Genomic DNA, 21,039 nt, shown 5'->3' on the forward strand with positions numbered 1-21,039 from the left:
ACAGGTAGGTTGGTTGGTTTTGTCTCTGCATGCATGTCTGTCATATTTCACATTGAGTCGTCTTGTGTTGGACTGTCCTTTTTGAAGTTTCACATGGTTCCGATAATAAGGTTGAAAATTCGGAAACACTTGTATGATCAAAATTTCCAGCAGAAAGGAGCCTGGAAGACGGTGGGGTAAGCAGCCAGAGAGGGGGTCCTTGTAGGAGAGTGGGGAGCAGCTCAGAAAGAGCCCTCCCCCACCCATCCTTCCAGCAGGAATGACCAGACCAGCAGGATTGGGGCAGGAGAGTCGAGGGGTTTTCTTCTAGGAATGTGTGCAGTGTCTCAGCCAGCTGAGGGTGCAGGAGAGAGCAATCTCTGAGGTTAACAGAGAGCCCAGGCACATGCAACAGTGTCTGTGGTGTTCAAGTTGCCATGCACCATGCTGACTTGCCTAGAAAGTATTACATAGAAAAAACAGGTCACTGTCCCATTCTAGCTTGTCTGAAACTTAAAGCTGTTCTCTGGCCTTAGGGACGTCGTTGGTGGCTGACTTTCAGGCGTCCACTGAGAACGTGACGAAGCTGAAGGAGTGTGGGGAATACGTGAACTACACAGCTACCAGAGACACAGTCTGCCTCTCTTTCCTCATGAGTCTCCTGCTGAAGAATTCCTACCCTGTGCTCCTCACAGGTGTGAAAAATATTTAACAAAAGGAGATTTCCAAGTTAGGAAGAAGTTTAACAATTAGCGTCTAATCATTTTTAAGTGCACTTAATTAATAGGCCCTGAAAATTTAGAGAGACTAATTTTCACAGTCTTGCCAACAGCCTATGAGTGCCCACTTTTAACCCAGAATGTTAAAGGCCTATGTATCTTCCTTCCTTCTCCCCACCCCATTTTTCTTGGTTTTTGTTTTTTTAACCTTTTTTTTTTTTTATAGTCTCTTGCTGAGTGGCCCAGCCTGCCATTGAACTGTGATTCCCCCTGCCTCAACTTCCAAAGTACTGAAATTATGGGTACACCCACCACTCCAGAGTTAGATGTTATTTTTTTTTCATCTTTTCATTACTTTAAAGACAAATTCTAGAAATAGATAACACTGGATGAATATGTGGTTGACCTCCACAGCCCCGACCCTTACACAGCCACCTCTGGACACCAACTACCTAATTCAACCTAACTATACAATTTGTAAATATGGTGTACATCTTTTCCAATCTTCTACTATCACCAAGGGAGTGACTCAGTACAGCTCTTGGGCCTTCTGAGTGTCCAGCCCATTGATTAGCGTTTTCTTGTCCCCGCCCTATATCATGTCTCACCAGGGGCAAGTAGTAGAGTGTCCCAGGGACCCGTACAAAGAACTTCAGCAGGTGACACACTCCAGGGACACCTACTTGCCTGGAATTTTCTGTCACAAGCCCTTGTTCTGCTTCAGTAAGCTGGTTATTAAGTGCCTACCTTAGACTGTGTTAGCCAAAAAAAAAGAAAAAAAAAATAACGGTTTAGGGGAACTGGGGGCTGTGGTGTGTGCCTGTAATTCTAGTACTCAGGTGGCTATGGCAGGATTGTTTAGTTTAAAATCATCCTAGGCTACATAAGACCCCCCCACAAAAAAAATAAAAAAGGCGGGCTGGAGAGATGGCTCGGTAGTTACCAGTACTTGCTGCTCTTGCAGAGGGCTCAGGTGCATTTCCTAACACCCACATCATAGCTTCTAACCCTCTGTAACTCCAGTTCCAGGAGAGTCTACAACCTTCATGTGCAGGAGTCATGCTCACGGTACACACACATGAAAATACCATGCTCATGTACATAAAGTGTATTTTTTAATTGGGTTCTGTTTTGTTTTTCAAAGAGTCTCATTTCACTTAGTTCTGGTATGCCAAAAGCAAGAAACAGTCATGATGAAGTTAAGTGAACATTAAATAAAAATTATAATTATCTCCTAATCTATCTTTTGTAAGAAACATAAACAATTCAAACAATTTGAAAGTTCACATTAAGTTCCTAATTAGCTTCTCTCACATTTAAAACACAAAAGCAAAACTATGCTTTCCTTGCAAATGTCAAATGGCTAAAAATGCTACTGTTCCATTGTAACATGCAAACATGTCATTTTCTGGCCTGCAGCTCTAACCTAATGTACTTCTTTCTTAGGAGACTGTGGTGTTGGGAAGACAACGATGATCAACAAAATGCTTGAGAAGCTAGAGGGCCGAGGAACATTTGATATTAAAGATGAGTCCATTTTAGGAACAGTCCTGTTACATGATGAAATTAAAAAATCAAGGTTGTATATATTAAATTTTAAATTTGGCTCATCTGGTAAAAATGTTTCCTTGATGTATGTTGGCTTTGTTCTTACAAAGCAAATCTTTTATATAATGATGGGGAAGTAGTCAAATGAGGCAATAAGAAAAATATTTTCCATTCTCTTTTTAATTTTAATATCTGTGTTTAATTGACACATAGTAACGGTATATATTTGTAAGAGGCAATGGATTGCTTAAATGTATGCGTGCATTGTAAAATTATGTCAGTTGATTAACACACCCATCACCTCATGTCCTTTTGTAGTGAGAACACTTAAAATCTGAGCTTCCAGCAGTTTTGCTGTGCACATTGGCTGTACCCCAAAACCCACATGATACACCTTGAAATTGGATTCCTCCTATTTGTATCCTTGAGCAAACACCCTCAGCCTCACCTCACCCTCAGCCCCTGACACCTACCCCTCTTTTTGCTTTCTTCAGATTCTTTGGAAACTATGAAGAATTTAACCCTTCTTGCCTGGTTCAGTTGACTTTTTATGGAAATGTCCTTTTGTCTTGATTAATAATCTTTTGTATTATACCCGTTTTAATTTTAAACGTTGTAATCTATGCATCTGTGTGGGGGTGCATGCATATGGATATGGGTGCTTACAGAGGCCAGAAGAGAGCACCAGCACCCGAGCCCTGAGGCTGGAGTGATGGGCCACTACGCTAGGAGCCAAATTCCAGTCCTCTCCGCTGGGGCTGTTGACCACTGAGACATCTCTCCAGCCCTGAGATGGCTGCCACCACCTTGTTCTTTCTCATTAGGAGTACTGTATCTGTTTGGAGTCTTGTGATTCCACAAGAAAAATGAAAAACGGCCTGAGAGAGGTTACCCTGAATTTGTAGCTCATTTGGGGTGGTGCAAACATTGTAACAGTGTTGCTTTTTCTAAACCAGGAGGAATAGAGTCTAGTGGCTTTTCAACTCATTCTGGTTTTCAGTATAGAGATTATTCTTTTACTTACTGAGATGATCATTACAGCTTCTGCCCTTTATTCTGTTGCTATGATGTGTCACTTTCACCGATTTGTGTATGTTGAACCATCCTTGCATCCCAGGATCACGAAGAATGGTCTTTTCAATGCAGTTGAATCTGGGTTTGTTCGCTTTCTGTTGAAGATTTTTACATTTGTGTTCCTAAATGATACTGTCCTGAATTTTTCTTTGCTTGGAGCAGTTTTCTGGCTTTCTTCTCAGGGCAGTGCTAGCCTTGTGAAATGAATTTGAAAATATTTCTTCTCCCGCCTTGTTTGTTAGCATATGATCCTTCTTTAAATAATCAGTAGAATTCAGTGTGAAACCAGACAGTTCTGAGATTTTTCTTTTCCTTTTATGGGGGGGGGGGGTGTCTTTTTGTTTTTTATTTCATCTCTGCCCTTATTATTGATTCACTATGATTTTCTGTTTAGAAGAAAATCTTTACTTTTTCCACAGCTAGATTCATTCCTTTAAATCAGAGACACGGCATTTATGTTAAATTTAAGTTTAAAACCACACATATTATGTGACATAAAATGCACCTTGGATATACTCACAAAGTTCTGCATATCAGTTTGTTGTAACAAAAATATATCACCCACTTATGAAATGTAAAGACTTTATGAGGAGCTTGTGCCTATGTGCTGCGTGCCTCTTCGTAAAAGAAAAATACAAACCCAAGTTTAACAAATAAAAATTTCTGAAATACACATTTCTAAAATTTAGTCTCATACGGTTAAAATATAGAAAAGCCTGGTGGGTTTTTTTTTTTTCAGCTGAATAAGAAAATGGAATGTGGAGAGGCTTTAAGACTATAAAAATGTGAACAGAAAAATAAGTATTTTCCTGTGGGAAATCTAAGTAAAATCAATGATGTGCTGTTTCTGTCATTAGATTTTATTACTACAGCTAAGATGATAAACTAACTTTGGATCCTTAAAACATTTGACTCCAACAGCCTCAGGCAGAATATCAACATCCTGATTGCTGACCCCACCAACATTCTGGGTGAGTGTGAGCACACAGGATCAAGACTCCGGTGGCCACAGGCAGCCATCCCTTCCTGTGAGATGTCATGGGGTAAAACTGGACCCATTCATTTAACAGACAGGCTGCTGGAAGTTAGCTAGGACCCGTTAAAACTTCCGCAGAGGTGCAAGGCGGAGGGAGTCTGCTCCTGAGGGAGCCCTGCAGACCGCCAATGGAATCCCCAAGGTGCTCTCCGGCTCCTTCCTGCTTTTCCGCACCGTGCAGAAGAGAGCTGTGGCTTGTAGCTGACATGTCAGGACACACAACAGAAGCATGAGTGCCAGGGATGGGTCGGGGTCGTAAGCGACTGTAGCATCATATCACATATTCCTCCGGGTGATCCTTTCTCCGGGAACAAGCCCTAACACGGAAGTGTGCGGCCTGTTGCTTCCCAGTCAGTCAGTCGGGTGTGTCTGACACGGACAGAAGAGGGTTCCCTGAGCTTCCATGCCAGTGCACGAGCCATGATTTTCAACATGCAGTTCTGTGAAACTGTTCAAAGCTGCTGTCCCTCTCAGAGCACTTAAAGGACAGCAATAAAATAAAATTCCTTAATTTCAAATTTCTTAACACCCTAAAGTAAAGCAAACACTGCTTAAACTGCTCTAAATTAATTTTTCTTTCTTTTTTTCCTTCCTTCCTTTCTTTTTTTTTTTTTTTTTTTTTTTTTGTATTTGGCATCATAGATCAGAGTGCAAAGAAAGTAGAGGTTAAAAGTGAAGACACCACAGTTAAAACTGATAAAGGAATTATAACCGGTACAATAACTCTTACCACCAACATGACGGCCGCCAATATGAAGGACTTGATTCTGCGGAAATTAGTGAGAAGAACCAAAGACATTCTGGGAGCCCCGAAGAACAGCCAGGTAAACAGCCCTTCTAAGCCGCCTGCGTGTGCTGAGCGGTAAATTGGTTGGTTTTAGTTAATAAAAAGGCGAATGTACACTCCTGAGCATCCTAAAAGATGCCCTCGCAATGGAGACTTTGATTTTCAGATCAATGTAGTCCAGTAGGACCTGAAGAATGTGCCACAACCTGGATAAAGATTGGATGGAAACTGAATTAACCACCTGCATTTTGCTGCTGTAGCTTCCAACTTTTCTTCTCCTCCTTCTCCTCCTCCTCTTCTTCCTTCACCACCTTCTTGGTTTTTCAAGATAGGCTTTCTTTGTGTAGCCCTGGCTGTCCTGCTTTGTACAGCAGGCTGGCCTCAAACTCAAGAGATCCACCTGCCTCTGCCTCCCAGAGTGCTGGGATTTCAGGCATATGCCACCGTGCCCAGCTCTAGGCCATTTCCTTCCACTGCACATGGCTCTAAAAGAAATGGAAACCTCTAGAACTCTAGAACAGACTCAGAGAAGGCATGAAGGGAATGGACTCCTGGGAACAGGACAGGCACACGGAGCGTCCAGTGCTCTGTTCTCACCCCAGGCTGCTTGGCATGGAATCACTGTCCATTTGAATTTACGATCACTGACTCCCATTCAATACCATGAAGGTATCTCAGGGTCAAGAGACTCATAAGATTCATAAACAAGCCTTACGTGGCCCTAAATGTCCCTGCACGCCTTTAGCAGGCAGTAAGGGCTTGTTTGAGAGTTCCTTGGCATCAACTGAAGATTGGAATAAAACTGCTAGGTCTTTGCCTACATAAATAAACTTTAGTCATTTTGAAAAGGTTTCAGCAACCTAACACCATTAGAAAATACAGGTAAGAAACATGGTTGTCAATATACTCCAGAAGGGGAAACAATAGAATAATAAAAATAACTTGGATAGTTACAAATTCAGAAATGAACCCAGCTGTTTGTATTTTTCTTTCACACAAAAAAATAATAAATACAATCAAAAGAGTCCACTGCAGAGAGACTATGCTCAGCACGCTCCACTGCATAATTTTTTCCTAGGTAAAAATAAAAACACAGATTTGAGAACTAGAGTGTTTCTAAATTTTCTGCCCAACCCAGAGTGCGTCTGAAACAGAAAAGTTAAACCCTACAACAGAGCCTTGCCAAGAGCAAGCACATGGTAAGAACGTGCTTCGTTAGCTGGTCCCTTCAGAAGTGAACGCCTCGGTTAAATTGTTTTATCAGCATTAAAAGCATTCCAAAGTATGATGTCACTGTTTTAGGGACGAAGGGTTGACTTCCTGCTGGTTTGAACACTCCATATCTTCAAAATATAGTTGATCTTCTGTTCTTAACAGAAAAACAGATTATTGCCTGTAACTTTATTCTTGAACAGTAGCATAATTAATATCTATAATTCACAATCTCCCAAAAGGTTATACTAATTAATACTTTCAAACATCTGCCTTCCTTAAGATTATAGTGTTTATGGATGATTTGAATATGCCAATACCGGAAACAAGTGGAGCGCAGCCACCCCTGGAATTGATCAGACAGTTATTAGATATGGGAGGCCTTTATGATACTAACCAAAATTCATGGAAGGTACAGTATAAGCTGAGATTTTCTTCTTACCAAATATTGCACAGCGACAGCAGTACTGAGTGAAGAGTGAGGAGTGTCTAGTTCTGCGACCTTGTTTATGGTTCCTTCTCTGGAAACCAAAAGCCCTTTGTTCCAGAACTAACCCCCCCCCAATTTCAGCTGTCTGATCCTCAGAACTCCCGTCTGTAAGAGGAGATGACTGTATTTCAAATAGCTTCATGTCTCAAGCAGACTTGAGTCAGGATCCCAAATAAAGCATTCTTGCCAGTAAGTGGTATTGGCTCACACACCAGCCAGACTGTCTAAATTACTGTCCACCTAAGTTAGAGAGAGCCCCAATACAGCCTTCCAGAGAGAATTTGAGAAGGATGGGGGGGGGGTGCAGGGAAGGGAGAGAAAACAGGAAGTGGGTCCTGGGTCTGAACAAAATCTCTAAAGTGACCAAAAAAATAGTTATAGCAGGTCTTTGGTGGGATTTCTGTGACCCCAGCACGGGCATGGGAAGAAGCAGGGTGTCAAAGCATCCCATCAAGAGAGACCAGAATAGGCTGGGTTCTTTTCTGGCTCTACCCAGCACAGGTCTTTGGTTTTGTGGTATGTTGGGGTCACACCGATGTTATCTGCAGCCTCTTCTCATCCCAGGCCAGGCCTGGCCATAACAGATACGCTCCGGGGGGGGGGGGGTGCTCCTGAGTGCAGTTGCCGGGGAAGGTCAGGAGTGGGTGTTGGAGCTGGACGTATGGGCAGTTGTGAGCTGTACAATATGTTAACAGGAGCTGAACTCCAGTTTTGTGCAAGAGCAGTCCACACTCCTAACCAGGAAGCCATCTATCCAGCCCCAACTTCACTTTTCTTTATTAACTAAATAAAATTCTGTGGTGGAGGAATGGATTTTGTTTTGTTTTCTCAAGACTATCTGTTAAAAAGCTTCTGTTTTCTAACTGGCTCCTTTGGAGTTTGGCTGGTTCTTGGTTTTCGAAGACTTCGAGGTGCATCATGAAGTTATTTTATCTGATTCTTATTTTAAGTCATCATACAAAGTAATGAGTTTCATTATAGTATTTTCATACATAGATATAATTAAACTTTAATAATTCACTCCACTCCCCACTTCCTCCCCTTAGTTTTTTAATGCGACCCCTCATAGCTACAAACTGTCCCTCTACACTTCCTTCGTGGTATCTTAAAGACTCTGATGAGCTGTGCTTTCATTTTCATTTGATTCTAGGAAGGTTTTTTTTTTTTTTTTTTCCACCCTGATTCCCCCAGTGACTCATTGGTCACTCAAAATTACACTGTTTTGTCTCTGGTTTTTTTCTCTTGTATCTGGTTCTATTCCACAATAGCCTGATAAGAAATTATTTCGGTGCATTTGCATTTTGCTAAGACTTGCTTGATGGGCTAAAATGTGGACAGTTTTTTAAAGCTCGTGAGAATACTATGGATTTCACAGCTGTTGTGTGGATTGTTCTGTAAGTGTGTGTTAAGTTTGTGTAATGGGTGGTGTAGATTACTCTGAAATTTCCTCTTGTATCTCTTCCGACAGTTTTCAGTTGAAGTGTACTTCATCAGTTATCAAAATAATTGTGCCAAACTGGATTTTGCTTTCACTTGCTCAGTTGATTGATTTCTATCCTTTCCCTCAGCGTTTCTTTTCCAGTGAGCTGTATGTTTTGCAAGACAATATCCATCTGACTAGTCTGCATTATTTAATGGGGGAGTTAAAAGATTTCTACTTAAGCTTATTAGAGGAAAATGTCTAATATTAAATATTTTCGGTTCCCGAATATTAATGAGATCATTCAGTATTTGTCTTTCTGTGTCTGGGATATTTTGCTTAGCATGATGCCTTCCAGGCTGATTTATGTAGTTATAAATGACTTCCTTTTCTTAAGGTTTAATGCTGTTTCATTGCATATATACACCATATTTTCTTTATCTGTTAGTGGGCCCTTAAACTGATTCTGTGTTTTTTTTTTTCTGTTGTTAATAATGCAGTGAATGCATATATATCTTATATACTGATTTAATCTCTGTTGAGTATGTATGTATGTATGTATGTATGCATGCATGTATATTCAATAGTGGGATTGTTGGAACACGTGGTGATTCTATTTTAATGAGGAGCCTACATCCTGTTTTTCAGAATGTCTGGGCCAATTACATTTCCTCTAGTAGTTTACAAGAGTTTCCCTTCTTCACAGCCTCACCAGCATTTTCCATTTCTTGTCTTTTTGCTGATAGCTGTTGTAGCTGGGATGAAGTGCTATCTCATTATTGTTTTTATTTGAGCTTCCTTAATGGTCACCGATGAGTGGTGCTTTTTTATTTTCATTTACCTGCTGTTTGTTTATATGTTTTCTTTTGTTCAAATGTTTCCCAAATTTTGGTTGAATTATTTGTGGTTAGAAAGAAAGGAAAAAAAAAAATCTCAAATCATTCAATTTTACCAGTGAAGACTTGGAAGCCAGATGCTGGGGTGAAAACTTGCTAGCTCAGAGAGGCAGAGAAAGCACTCAGCTGACCTTTCTATTCAGCTCACATCCCTAAGGAAAAAGACAAAAGCCCAAGGCCAAAAGCTTGCTAGCTCAGCTGACAGCCCAGGAGGAAAAGACCAAAAGCTCTTTCTTCTCCATGCTCTCTTACATATCCTTCAACTCAAAGTCCCTCCTTTCTGTTTAATCCCTTTCGGCTGGTTGCTTGCTCCACCTCTTGACCTAAGATTAACTTTATTAAATCCAGTGTATAGAAAGCTCTTGGATTAAAGGTGTGTGTCAGGGCTGAGCCACACCATAATTACCTGTTTACAATAAACAGAAAGCTCTTGGATTAAAAGTGTGTATTAAGGCTGAACCACACCAAACAAGAAACAGGTTTTTACAGTTTACAATCTCGGGGGTCACAGTGGGACCAAATATCCTGCAACAGTTATTTGTGGTAAGGGTGCTTTTGGGATATTTGGGTTCCTTGTATCCTCTAGATAGCAACCCTTTGCCAATGTCTGTACACTCAGCAGTGCTGACACTTCTTCAGTATAATCCTACTCATCTGTGTTAGTTTTGTCTCTTGTGCTTTTGGGCTTCTTTGCCCAGACCAGTGCCATGATTCCCCTGTGTTTTCCTCTAATAGATTCACATTAGGAAGTGGTTGTCATTTTTTTTTTAAATGGGCTATTTCTTGATGTCATTTAGAAAGCCTGCTAGAAGTTGTCTTGAAATTACATTTTATGACAGGTTACCTATAAGAACATAGATTTCTATTATTTAAATTTTTGTTTTATAGTAAATAGTAATCTAAATATTTGCCTGAATTCTTTTACTTGGGGCAGGGAAACGGATATATATTTTTTACTTCTTACAGATGCATTTCCCTTTAAAAAAAAAAATAACTCTTCCCACAGGCTATTCAAGATTTTTCCATAATTGCCGCCTGTACCCCTTCTGCCAGTAGAAATGATATCAGCCTACGTCTCCTCAAACACTTCTCCTTACTGGCCTTGCCTCATCCTTCACAGAGTGCCTTAGTTACTATCTTTCAGGTAATGCATCTAGCTTGTCCCTCCCCCCCCCCCCTCCTCCCCTCTCCCTCCTTCCCACTGCCCCTCTCCCTCCTCCCTTCCCACTGCCCCTCCTTCCCTCCCTCCACTGGGATGAAGGCAGGTTCTTAGGAATGCTGTAGTACTCTCCTACCCTGGTTGGGCTTTGTCATCTGGCATGGAGCTCAGTAACTGCCTTTTAAGCATGAGCACCCTGAGTTCCAGTCTTTGTATTTTCTTCTAAGAGGTGGGATCTCTTCAGCCAGCCTAGGTTGGCATACACAGTTACTTTCTTCGAAAGCAGTTTTTCTCTTAGGTGTAGCCTATGGTCACCTGCATCAGAGTCATAAGGGGTTTGAGGGAAATTGGTCTTAATTTGCCTTTAGAGCTTATAAATAAAGAAAATACAAGATTAATTTTGAAGAAAGTTACTACATTCTCTACAATCTCACATATCAGATGTATAAATTACTCTATATTTCTGTTTGAGCCATTTTTCCACTAAGGAATTTCCGGACTCTCCAAAGAAAGCACAAGTAGATGGCAGTCCAGATGGGGTAATGTTCTATCACTGCCCCCTCCTCCCCAACCCCCCGACCAGCAAGGAGATGAGGGAGTACCACAACTGATTGCACAGAGGTGGGCTACCAACTGCCCCCAAAGAACACATAGCACATGCCTCTAAGGCCATGCGACATACTAATACCTGTGGGAATGTCTCTCTTTCCCACACCCTGGGTACCTTTTATTTATGACTCCATACTGTTCTAAGATTTTGTTTTGGTTTGGTTTTAAAGATTTATTTATTATGTATACAGTGTTCTGTCTGCATATATGCCTACATGCCAGATCTCATTAAAGATGGTTGTGAACCACCATGTGGGTGCCCAGAATAGAACTTGGATCTTCTGCCAGAGCAGCCAGTGCTCTTAGCCTCTGAGCCATCTCTCCAGCCCCTGTTCTAAGATTTTTAACAAGTAATAGTTTTCAGTGAAATTAACCCTCCATAATATCCACAAGTCTGCTTCTTGGTAAATATAAGTCATAGCCTACATTTAAATATCTAATTAAATGTTAAATGTTCTCTTTAAAGGCTCACTTGGGAATGTATTTCTACGTCCATAACTTTTTATCTGACGTTCAGAGATGTAGAGATCAGCTTGTCTACTGTTCCCTGGCGATATATTATCAAGTCTGTAAGAAAATGTTGCCAACGCCAACCAAATGCCACTACATCTTTAATCTTCGAGACACGTTTAAGGTTTGTTTTGAAATTAGTTCTCTAGCTCATTTTTAACATTTGTATTGAGATGTAATTGTACTGCATTGAGTCTCCCTCCCTGCCTGCCTCCTTCCCTGTTATACTGCAGTGAGGGGTGTGAGCCCAAGTTGCAGCTTGTAATAAAAAGATCCTTATGTGTTTTGCAACGGACTCGATTCCTGGTGGTGACCTTTTGGGATCTTGTAATTTGGGCATAACACTAGCTCTGTCAGCAGCTGTGATCAAATAATTTTCAAAATTCAATGTTTACAAGAAAAATTTAGCCAGGCATAGTGAAACATGCCTTTAATCCCAGCACTTGAGATGGATGCAGAGGCAGGGGCATCTCTTGAGTTCCAGGACAGCCAAAACTACACAGAGAAACTTTGTCTTAAAAGACCAAAACAAAGGATGAGGGGAAGGGAGAGAAAGAGGAGAAGACAGACAGAGATGGGAGGGAGGGAGGGAGGAAAGGTGGAAGACAAAGGGGAGATGGGGCAGGGGGAGAGATAATTAATTAATTTGATATAATTTAATATGAAGTCTTTCTTCCCTTGCTGTAGAAGGCCAGCCTGATTTGCACTGGTGTTCTTAATCCAATCTTAAAAGGTCCAACACACCAATACTAGAAAGTACCTCAGGGCCAGGTGTGGGGGCACCTTTAATCCAGTACTCAGGAGGCAGAGGCAAGAAGATCTCTGTGTTCAAAGTCAGGCTGTTCTACATTTAAAAAAAAAAGTTTTTAATGAAAAATCCCTCCCTGTCACCTATGCTGGTAGCATCTGTCCAGCCATGCTTTCTGCCTGGCAAACCTCTCTTAGATGAACCTAAGATGCTATCAATCTCCTCCCACTAAGAGCTGTCCTGTGCCAATTTTCTTTGGCTGTAACTTACCTGTCCCATAATATTCACATTGTCATTTACAGAAATCGATGATTCTTACTTTGAAAAGTTCTATTTTTATAAAGCACACACCCACAAACCTTGAGCTTTTCTTTGCACATTACCCAGCGAATGTTGGCTATGTTATTTTTTCATCTCTCACAGCTTCTGCTGGGATTGATGCAAGCAGACAGGAGCGTCATCTACTCCAAGAGGATGGCTGCTCTGCTCTTAGTTCATGAAGCCAGCCGAGTGTTTCATGATCGCTTAATTGAACCCAGTGAAAAAATCCTTTTCTATCAACTTCTCTCAAAGGAAGTCCAGAAGCATCTACAGGTGAGCTCTTAAATATATTTCAAGTGGAACTGAGCACGTGCCCGCACGGGCGTGCACACAAAATGTTGTTTTATGAAAATCCTCAAATATCTCTAATATTAATGAAGGCAACGTTATTTTAAGAATTCTGTTCCTTGCTTGAAAGATGTCTGAGAGCCAAGCTTGCAGGAAGGAAATGGTCAAGTCCTGATTCCTTTGTTCGTGATTCTGGCCTCTCAAAACCTCAACACTGCTTCCCCCACCCACCCAAGGCCTGCAGAACTGCCCACTGGAGATGCCCAGACTCCTCAGCTCTAAACAGCTTTGGCCTTTAGTTTCCTTGCTGTCTCTTTCAATGTAGGTCACAGAGAAAAGCATAATCAGCTGACTGGAACTGAGTCTTGTGGCTCAGCAGGCAGCTCTCTTTACGGCATCATCCTGAAACACCTGAGGAGGATGTTGAGGGCATAGCTAAAGAATATTGAAACAGAATCATAGGATACAAACTTTTTGTATGAACATGCACATGAACAAATATAGGTACATGTGTCTGTATATGAATATTTAAATGTGCACGTGTGTATGCATGGTTCTAAGATAATTACAAATTCACAGAGATTTTTATTTATGGACGCTCCCATTGCTATGTTCTCTTCATTCAAATTACCTGCCTTTTACTCATCTTAATATTATCATTTATTTTGACCCATATCACTTCCTTCAGCCTTTCTTAAAGCCTGTTAAAATATATTGGCATTTAGAACCCCAACATAATGCCTCTTCCATCTCCATACCCACCAAAATGACTTCCTCCTGTCAGTTGTCTAGAATCTCCTAAAGTTCTTCCCAGAATGCAGGTCTTCCTTGGCCTTGCAAGAGCTGCTATTGGCTCACGCCTCAGAGTCATCTCTTCGCTAACCCTTCACATGGGTCCTGGATCCCTAACGCTATCATCTTTCCTCTCTTGCAGCGCGAGAGGCAGTGGGATAGAGGGATTTTAGACTCAGCGTCTACCCAGGTTCAAAGCCCAGGTCCTCCATCACAAGCTGTGTACCTTGAGCAAATGGTCTTTGTGCCTCAGCTTCCTTAACTCTCAATAAGGGTAGTGATTTCCTATCTCATACTTCTCTGGTGAGAATGGAAAACTCTAATGTAAATAAAACATTTAGAATTGTTTCAGATAAATAGTAAGTGATACGTCTGGGCTATTAAGATGCTGAAAAATACTCTTATATCTACAGTTTAAAGATTTATTTATTTATTTATTTATTTATTTATTTATTTATTTAATATCCGTGGGTGTCTTGTCTATGTGTATGTCCGCACACCAGAAGAGGGCATCAGAGCCTACAAAACTACAGTAATAGACAGTTGTGAGTTCCTGTGTGGGTGCTGGGAGTTGAACCCAGGACCTCAGAAGAGCTGTCATTGTTCTTAACCACTACAACATCTCTCCAGCCCCCTACCTTTTAAACACAAGCAAGGAATTTGGTAAAAAATAACATGAACTTTAATAGAGCAACTTGAATGTATAGGTTTAGACTTCTAAGCCTATATGAAGTTACCCTGGGCATTACACATTTAGCATTTGGGAAGCCATGCCTTTTCTGCATTCATTGCACCCTCTCTCCCATCGAGATGTCCCTGTCTTAGCGTTGGCCTTAGTTTCCATGCCTCCATGTGTTCCAGAAATCTGAACAGGTGCCCCTGTATCCTATCCAGAATACAGCTGATTGTCCACAGCCTCTGCCTTTGCAGCTGCAGGCCCCTCCTATGGCTTACTCCTGGCCACTGTTCAAGACTCAGGTCATCCTCATCACATTGAGTGAGATAATGCAGGCTCAGAAAGACTGTTCCCACTATGAGCAAAGTCTAAAGAGGCCCACCGCTCAGAAATAGGGAGGGTGGGCATGGGAGGGATGGGCTGATAATGCCTCTGTTAGGTAGGATGGATAAGTCTTTAGAACCGTTGGATATAACAATGCAGACTTGAGGTGGTAAATGTGTCTTATTTAGTTATTATTTCACATTGTAATGACACTGTATTCTATGCATATATGAAACTACAATTTGTCGACTTAAAGTATAGATCTTTTTTTAAATTCAGTACATACTTTAGACCTCTTGGTAACCTTTTCTGACCAATGTCAGCCTCCTTCTAGACTCCCTTTTGTATAAGACTTTTGGACGTTCCTATCAAAGACCTGTCTTAGCTCTTACCAATCTCCATAAGGATGGGATAATTGTTTTATTTCTTGATAAATCTCTATAACTTAGTATAAGCATTCAACAAATATATCTAGGGTGAATGAATAAAGAATGAATGAAGGTATAGAGCTTGCCAGATGGCTCAGCAGGTGTTTTTGTCCTGCAAATGTGACAATCTGAGTTTAGCCCCACGTCCATATAAAGGTGAAAGGAGAGAACCAGACCCTCCCTGCCCCAGGTCATCCTCTGACTTCCACGTGTACCACATACACGTATAATAAGAATACATTTTGTTTTAAGAAGAATGGATGAAGGGATAGACAGACTAATAAAATGAAAATCAGAAGAGAGCTCTTTACTTCCTGTCCTGGGAAGAGCTCCTGGCCACCCTGGCACAAGTCTGTCTTCATAGCTTAGCACAGTGAGGAAACAAGATCATGAGAACCAGGCTCTCCTTAGCAGACATCAGCCCTGTGATGTGCAGACATCAGAAGCAGCTAGAATTCCCCCAAATTAAAGACCTTATCAGCCAAACTGTCCTTACAAACACAAGAACATAAATTATTACCCTGACAATTACTACCTAATTAGTTGGTTGCCTTTTTTAGAGAGCGAAATATTACCCTGATAATAGGGAATGCAATGCCGGAGGCACTGTCTTAAGAGCTTGACACATTGTTCATGACAGCTCTGTGGTGTGAGCCCTGTTACTCCCCTTACTTGGCCAACAGTACTGACCAGAGTAAAGTTACACACGGTTTCCCAGCTGGTCAAGTGATGGCACCATCATTCAGACACAGGACATCTGATGTCACACAGTCTCTTAGCCACTGTGCCATTCCGTCCCTGGACCATCATTGGCTAAGCAGATGACTTCTGGGTGTCCATCGGGAACTTCCAGGGGCTGGACAGCAAGCGAGGCACATGCGAAGGACTGCTGGAGTGGGTGTCCATAGCCACCTTTAACCAGGAGCTGCAGGAGAGCAGGCAGCCACTGTGATCATCTGGTGTGCACTGCCCCACAGGGAATTAGAAAACAGAGAGTCATCCATTCCAGCTGGTTTTAGAGAGAGGACAATGATGCGACTGTCAAATAGGAGAGAGTCTGTGGCCTTGATATGAAGGAGAACAAAAAGCATGCAAAGTGAGCCAAGGAAACAACTGTGCATGGCCATAGGGCTGGGGTGGTCACTGATGGATCACTGAGGGAAGAGACCATGTCCCCGATGGTCAGTGGAGTTGGCAGGACAGCTGTCTCCAGCCACACAGCTCTCGGCCCGAAGTCCAGAACCCTGGGCAGAGCTTTTGGGCAGAACTGTGTTTCACTATTCTTTTGTAACACATGTATTTTATTTGAAGCATTTAAAAAATGTTACTTTGAGGAGGGATTCACATAAAAAAAAATAGAATTTCAATGTAAAGACAATGGAATATGAATGTCAATGGGAATACTTGTTGAATTCTTCTTTCATGATAGATTCAGTGGACTCCAGAATACCTAATAAAGGACTCAACTGTATTTGTGGACTTCATGGACATAAATAAATCTCAAAGAAAAAAGATCTACCAGAACACCAATGACTATGACAAACTTCTCGTCATACTTAAGGAATTCCATCAAAAGATAGTTTTCACTTCAGTGGAGGTAAAGGCACATTACATGAAAGCCTGCAGAATGTTAAACATGTGTATGTTTATTTGTGTGCACAGATATAAATAAATATCAAATATTTTAAAGTATGTGTACCTGAAGTGAGGGAGGAGGAGCCTCCCCTCTGGTTTCAAATGCAGGGATTTATGCTTTTCTCTATACTTTGTCTCAGTGGCTTCTAATTCTAAAGATGAGGTGTGGGGCTGAGGCTGCAGGGAATTGAATGGATAGAGTTAATGGAGTTAAGAAATGCAAGATAATATAGCACCAGGCTCCAGAGTGAGACACACGTGATGGCTGTGGTTCTTTTTGCCTTTCCACTGCTGTAATGAGCAGAGACACGCTAAAGCAGAGGTGCCAACCAAGTCACAGATACCCTGAAAACATCCTAAGTCTCTTCTCACCAGCCACTGTTAATACAGACCCATGGAAAAGCAACCTAGATACCACTTTTCTGTCCTCTCAACCCCACAAATGCCCATGTCAGCCCACTAGAATATTAGCAAAGGGGTACGTGATCTCATGTAAAAAATTGTTTTCTCTAAATGTTGGTGTTAACTGTTAACTGGATCTAGGTCACCACGCTATCAAAGAGGGTCACTCTTAATCCTGTGTCCTTGCGTGTAAAACCCTAATGCACACTTGATTTTTCTCAACCTCTAATTTGTTTATTTGCTACATTTATTTTTCAGATGTCTCATTCAACTGTATTCTTCAAGGAAGCCATACAACATATTGCAAGAGCTGCCAGGGTCCTTCGACAACCAGGGAGTCACATGTTATTGGTAGGAATTTAAGTTCTTCAAATGTCTTTAAGGCTGTAAAATGTTAATTCAGCAAATCCAGGAAAATCTACATACAGAAGCTGTATTCATCTGTAGACTATGAAAAATCCCAATAATTGAGTCATAGATGAAGATCTTTGTCTTCAAAAAAAAAAATTCTGGCATGTGGAGATGTTGTTTGTTTGGGGAAGGCCCTTGATGTGATTAAAACAGATGTGCTTGGCACCACACATAAGGCATCCTAGAATTAATCTAGTATCTACACAGGTGGATCCTGGCTTCAAAAATAGTACACCAACTTGGATATTGACTTAGAAATAGAAGGCATCGCACACAGATTTGTTTTTTATGAGAATAAGTGACAGCTAAGTTAATCAAGTTCCATATACATGGAAGAGAGAAAAGATTTTGAAAAGCTAAATAAAATCCACACTATTGGGTAAAGTGCTTGTAGCTAAGCCTGGTAACCTGAGTTTGATTCTGAGACCCACATGGTAGAATGATAACCTATTCCTCCAAGCGGTCTTCTGACCTCTGTACTTGTGTTTATGCACAGACACGCATGTGCGCGCGCGCACACACACACACACACACACAAAGTAAATGAAATAAAATAATTTTAATCTGTAATAATTAGCCAATTATGTAAACATTATATTTAATTTGTTATTTATGTCTTCTATTTATTTTTATCTATGATTTCTTTTCTAGGAAAGACTTTATCTTGCATGCAGAACAACTAGACTTCTTACATAATCATTTTTTAAATAGACATTTACAACACAATTAATTAAAAGGAACTTTGGAAGGAGAAAGTAGAATCAAGAAATACAATACTCGGCTTTTCTTATTAGCTTTCCCATCTGAAAATGGCGTCACGTGAGTCTTTCCATCTCTTCAGTCTGGGACTCCAGCCTGTGAGACGCCACTGCCTGTTAGGGTCGGTCTTCTCAATTCAGTCCTAATCTAGAAACCCCTCCTAGACTTGCCCCGAAGTTTGTCTCCGGGGTGATTATAAATGCTGTCAAATTAGAAAATACCTTGAAAAAAAAGAAAACAATTACAATATATGTCCAAAGCAACACTTACAGGAAAATCTATAGAAATTTATAGGTCTAAACACTTATACTTTAAAAGAAGAAAACTTCAAATAATAGCCTAGACTACAAAAAGGAAAGATAATCAAACCCAAGGCAGGCAAAAAGAAGAGGATAATAGCAGTGGAGTAGAAAAGAGGCAGCAAGTGAGCATTTCAATGAACCCAAAAGTTGGTTCTTTGAAGGATCAAGAAAATCCCCTGAGCTAGACTGACCTGAGAGGAGACTCAAGTTATTAAAATCAGTAGCCAAAGACTATCAACATCACTGCTACTGTTACAGGAACCGGAGGGACCACAGGAAATAGTATTTTAGATAACTTATATGAAATGGGCATTTTCCCAGATAGACATTGCCTTAACTTCTTTTCCTGTTGCTGTGATAAAAATACCCTGACAGGAGCAACACAAGGAAGGAAGGTTTCTTCTGGCCCACAATTCAAGGCTCAGTCCATCGCAGCAGGGAAGTTGGGCATCAGGAATTTGCAGCAGCTGGTCACATGACATTCACAGTTAGAAGAAGAGAATGATGCATGCATGCTCCCCGCTCAGTGTCCTTTCTCCACTTACACATTCTAGGATCCCAGTCAGGGACTAGCCCTACCCACAGTGAGTTGAGTTTTCCCTCAACAGTTATGTAAACAAGATGATTCCCTCACACGCTTACCCAGAAGCCCATCCCAGGTGATTATAGGTCTTGACAAGTTGAGAATTAACACTGACCATCTCAGACACAAACATAAAAATTGAAGAATTTGAAAGTCTTAGCAGATCTGTCACAAATAAAGAAACTTAATTAGAAATTCTGAAACTTCCCACAAGAAAAATCTCAAGCCAATCAGCTTCACTGGGGAACTATAACAACTAATTAAGAAAGAATTTATACCAACCTTTCATGGACTCTTCAAAAAAAAAAAAAAAAATAGAGGGTTTGCTTCCCAACTTCTCTTTAGCAATACCAGTACCAAGGCTAGACAAAGACTCTAGTCCATTTGAGTAACTATCACAAAATATTTTAGTCTGGGTAACATAAAGCTACCTGGATTTATTTAGCTCATGATTCTCGATTCAGAAGCGTCCAAACAGCATGCCAGAGAGTTGGGCAGTAAGTAGAGGGTGGGATTCAGAATGGAAAAAAAAAAAAATGTGCAAGGTCTCACAATTCTACATCATCTTGCCTGAAGAAAATCACAAGGGCAAACAACCCAGTTGAAAATAAACAGAGACTTCACAAGAGCTCAAGAAAACATTCTCAGAATTAATTCTCATTGAGGAAACCATAACCTCACTGAGCAGTAAATATTCGAATCAGCATCCTAAGGAGTAGGGTCGCAGTTACCACATGGACGCAGACCAACAGAAGCTTAACGTTGGTTGCTAGGGATGCAAAGGACACACTCACTTTGAGAGATGGTCTGGCAGTGTCTTGCCAAGCTAAACCTAGGCAGGACACATGATCCAGCAAGCATGCCCCTACATAGTTGAAAGTTTACAGCCACACACAAGCCTGCACACTAATGACTAAAGCAGTTTTATTCATAATGGCCAAAACCTGAAAGTTAGCAAGACGAACCTCGACAAGCACGTGATAAGCTGTACAGTGGGCAGTAATCAGAGATAGAAATAAACAGGCTAACACTGGAGCCTGATCCCCAGCACCTGTGTAAAAGGCTGAACATGGTGGCGTGGTGCGTGTAATCCCAGTGCCGGGGAGGCACAGACAGGAGAATCCCTGGGGCTTGCTGACTAGCCAGGCTCTCCTAATCAGTAAAACACCTCATCCGGAAATTAAGATGGATGGCTTCCCAGGAACATTGAGGTGGACCTCTGGCCCCTACATGAGAGTACACATACCCGTACGCTCAGATGCAGCCACCCCAACATACAAGCTATTAAGCTGGAAAAGGACACTCGAATCATAAAGGCATATTACTGAGAGAAAAGATAATCTGGAAATTTATATACTTCCATGACTCCAGTTATATTACATTCTAGGGGTAAAAAAAGACAACTATGGAGATGGGGTGGTTGCCAAAGACTTGCTCAAGGGTGAAGGTCAACGGTTTTTTAAATGTGATTAAATTGTGTTTAATCATGTAATCATGAACTCATTATTTTACATGTTTCTCAAAAACCGCAGAACCCCACAGCTAAAGGCTGAACCTTATCATTTGCAATTTGCTTCTTTTGGAGACGGGGTCTTACATATCGGCCAGCCTTGAACACCCTGTGTAGCCTAGGTTAACCCTGGGGTTACGGGAGTGTGCCACCTCGCCCTGTTTTGTGTGGTGTCAGGGAGCAGCCCAGGGTTTGGTGCCCGGCACACGGAGCCCCAGCCTCAGCTGAGTGTTCACAAATGTGTGCGTGAGGCAACTTCATCGTCACCACAGAACATTATTGCTTAAAAGAAATACCTGTCTAGTGTGTTATGGATGAAGCATCAGATATTGGTGATGGCATACTGTTGTTTTACAAGTCAATTTTTGTTATTTTCCAGGTTATCAGTACAGTAAAATTTCATATATTTTAAGAAGCCATG

General features: G+C 41.2%; 1 protein-coding gene across 1 annotated transcript in view; it reads left to right on the plus strand.

Annotated features, from left to right (window-relative positions):
• Positions 1-21,039, plus strand: part of Dnah14 (dynein axonemal heavy chain 14) — a 248,159-nt gene that overhangs the window by 153,255 nt on the left and 73,865 nt on the right. Inside the window, 10 exon segments of the mRNA XM_055609680.1 lie at positions 516-674; positions 2,145-2,277; positions 4,435-4,553; positions 4,999-5,180; positions 6,639-6,767; positions 10,168-10,305; positions 11,396-11,563; positions 12,611-12,781; positions 16,446-16,613; positions 17,312-17,404. Coding sequence (XP_055465655.1) covers positions 516-674; positions 2,145-2,277; positions 4,435-4,553; positions 4,999-5,180; positions 6,639-6,767; positions 10,168-10,305; positions 11,396-11,563; positions 12,611-12,781; positions 16,446-16,613; positions 17,312-17,404 — 1,460 coding nt within the window.

Source organism: Psammomys obesus, unplaced genomic scaffold (assembly GCF_907164565.1).
Source record: "Psammomys obesus unplaced genomic scaffold, mPsaObe1.curated_primary_1811, whole genome shotgun sequence".
NCBI classification, from domain to species: Eukaryota; Metazoa; Chordata; class Mammalia; order Rodentia; family Muridae; genus Psammomys; species Psammomys obesus.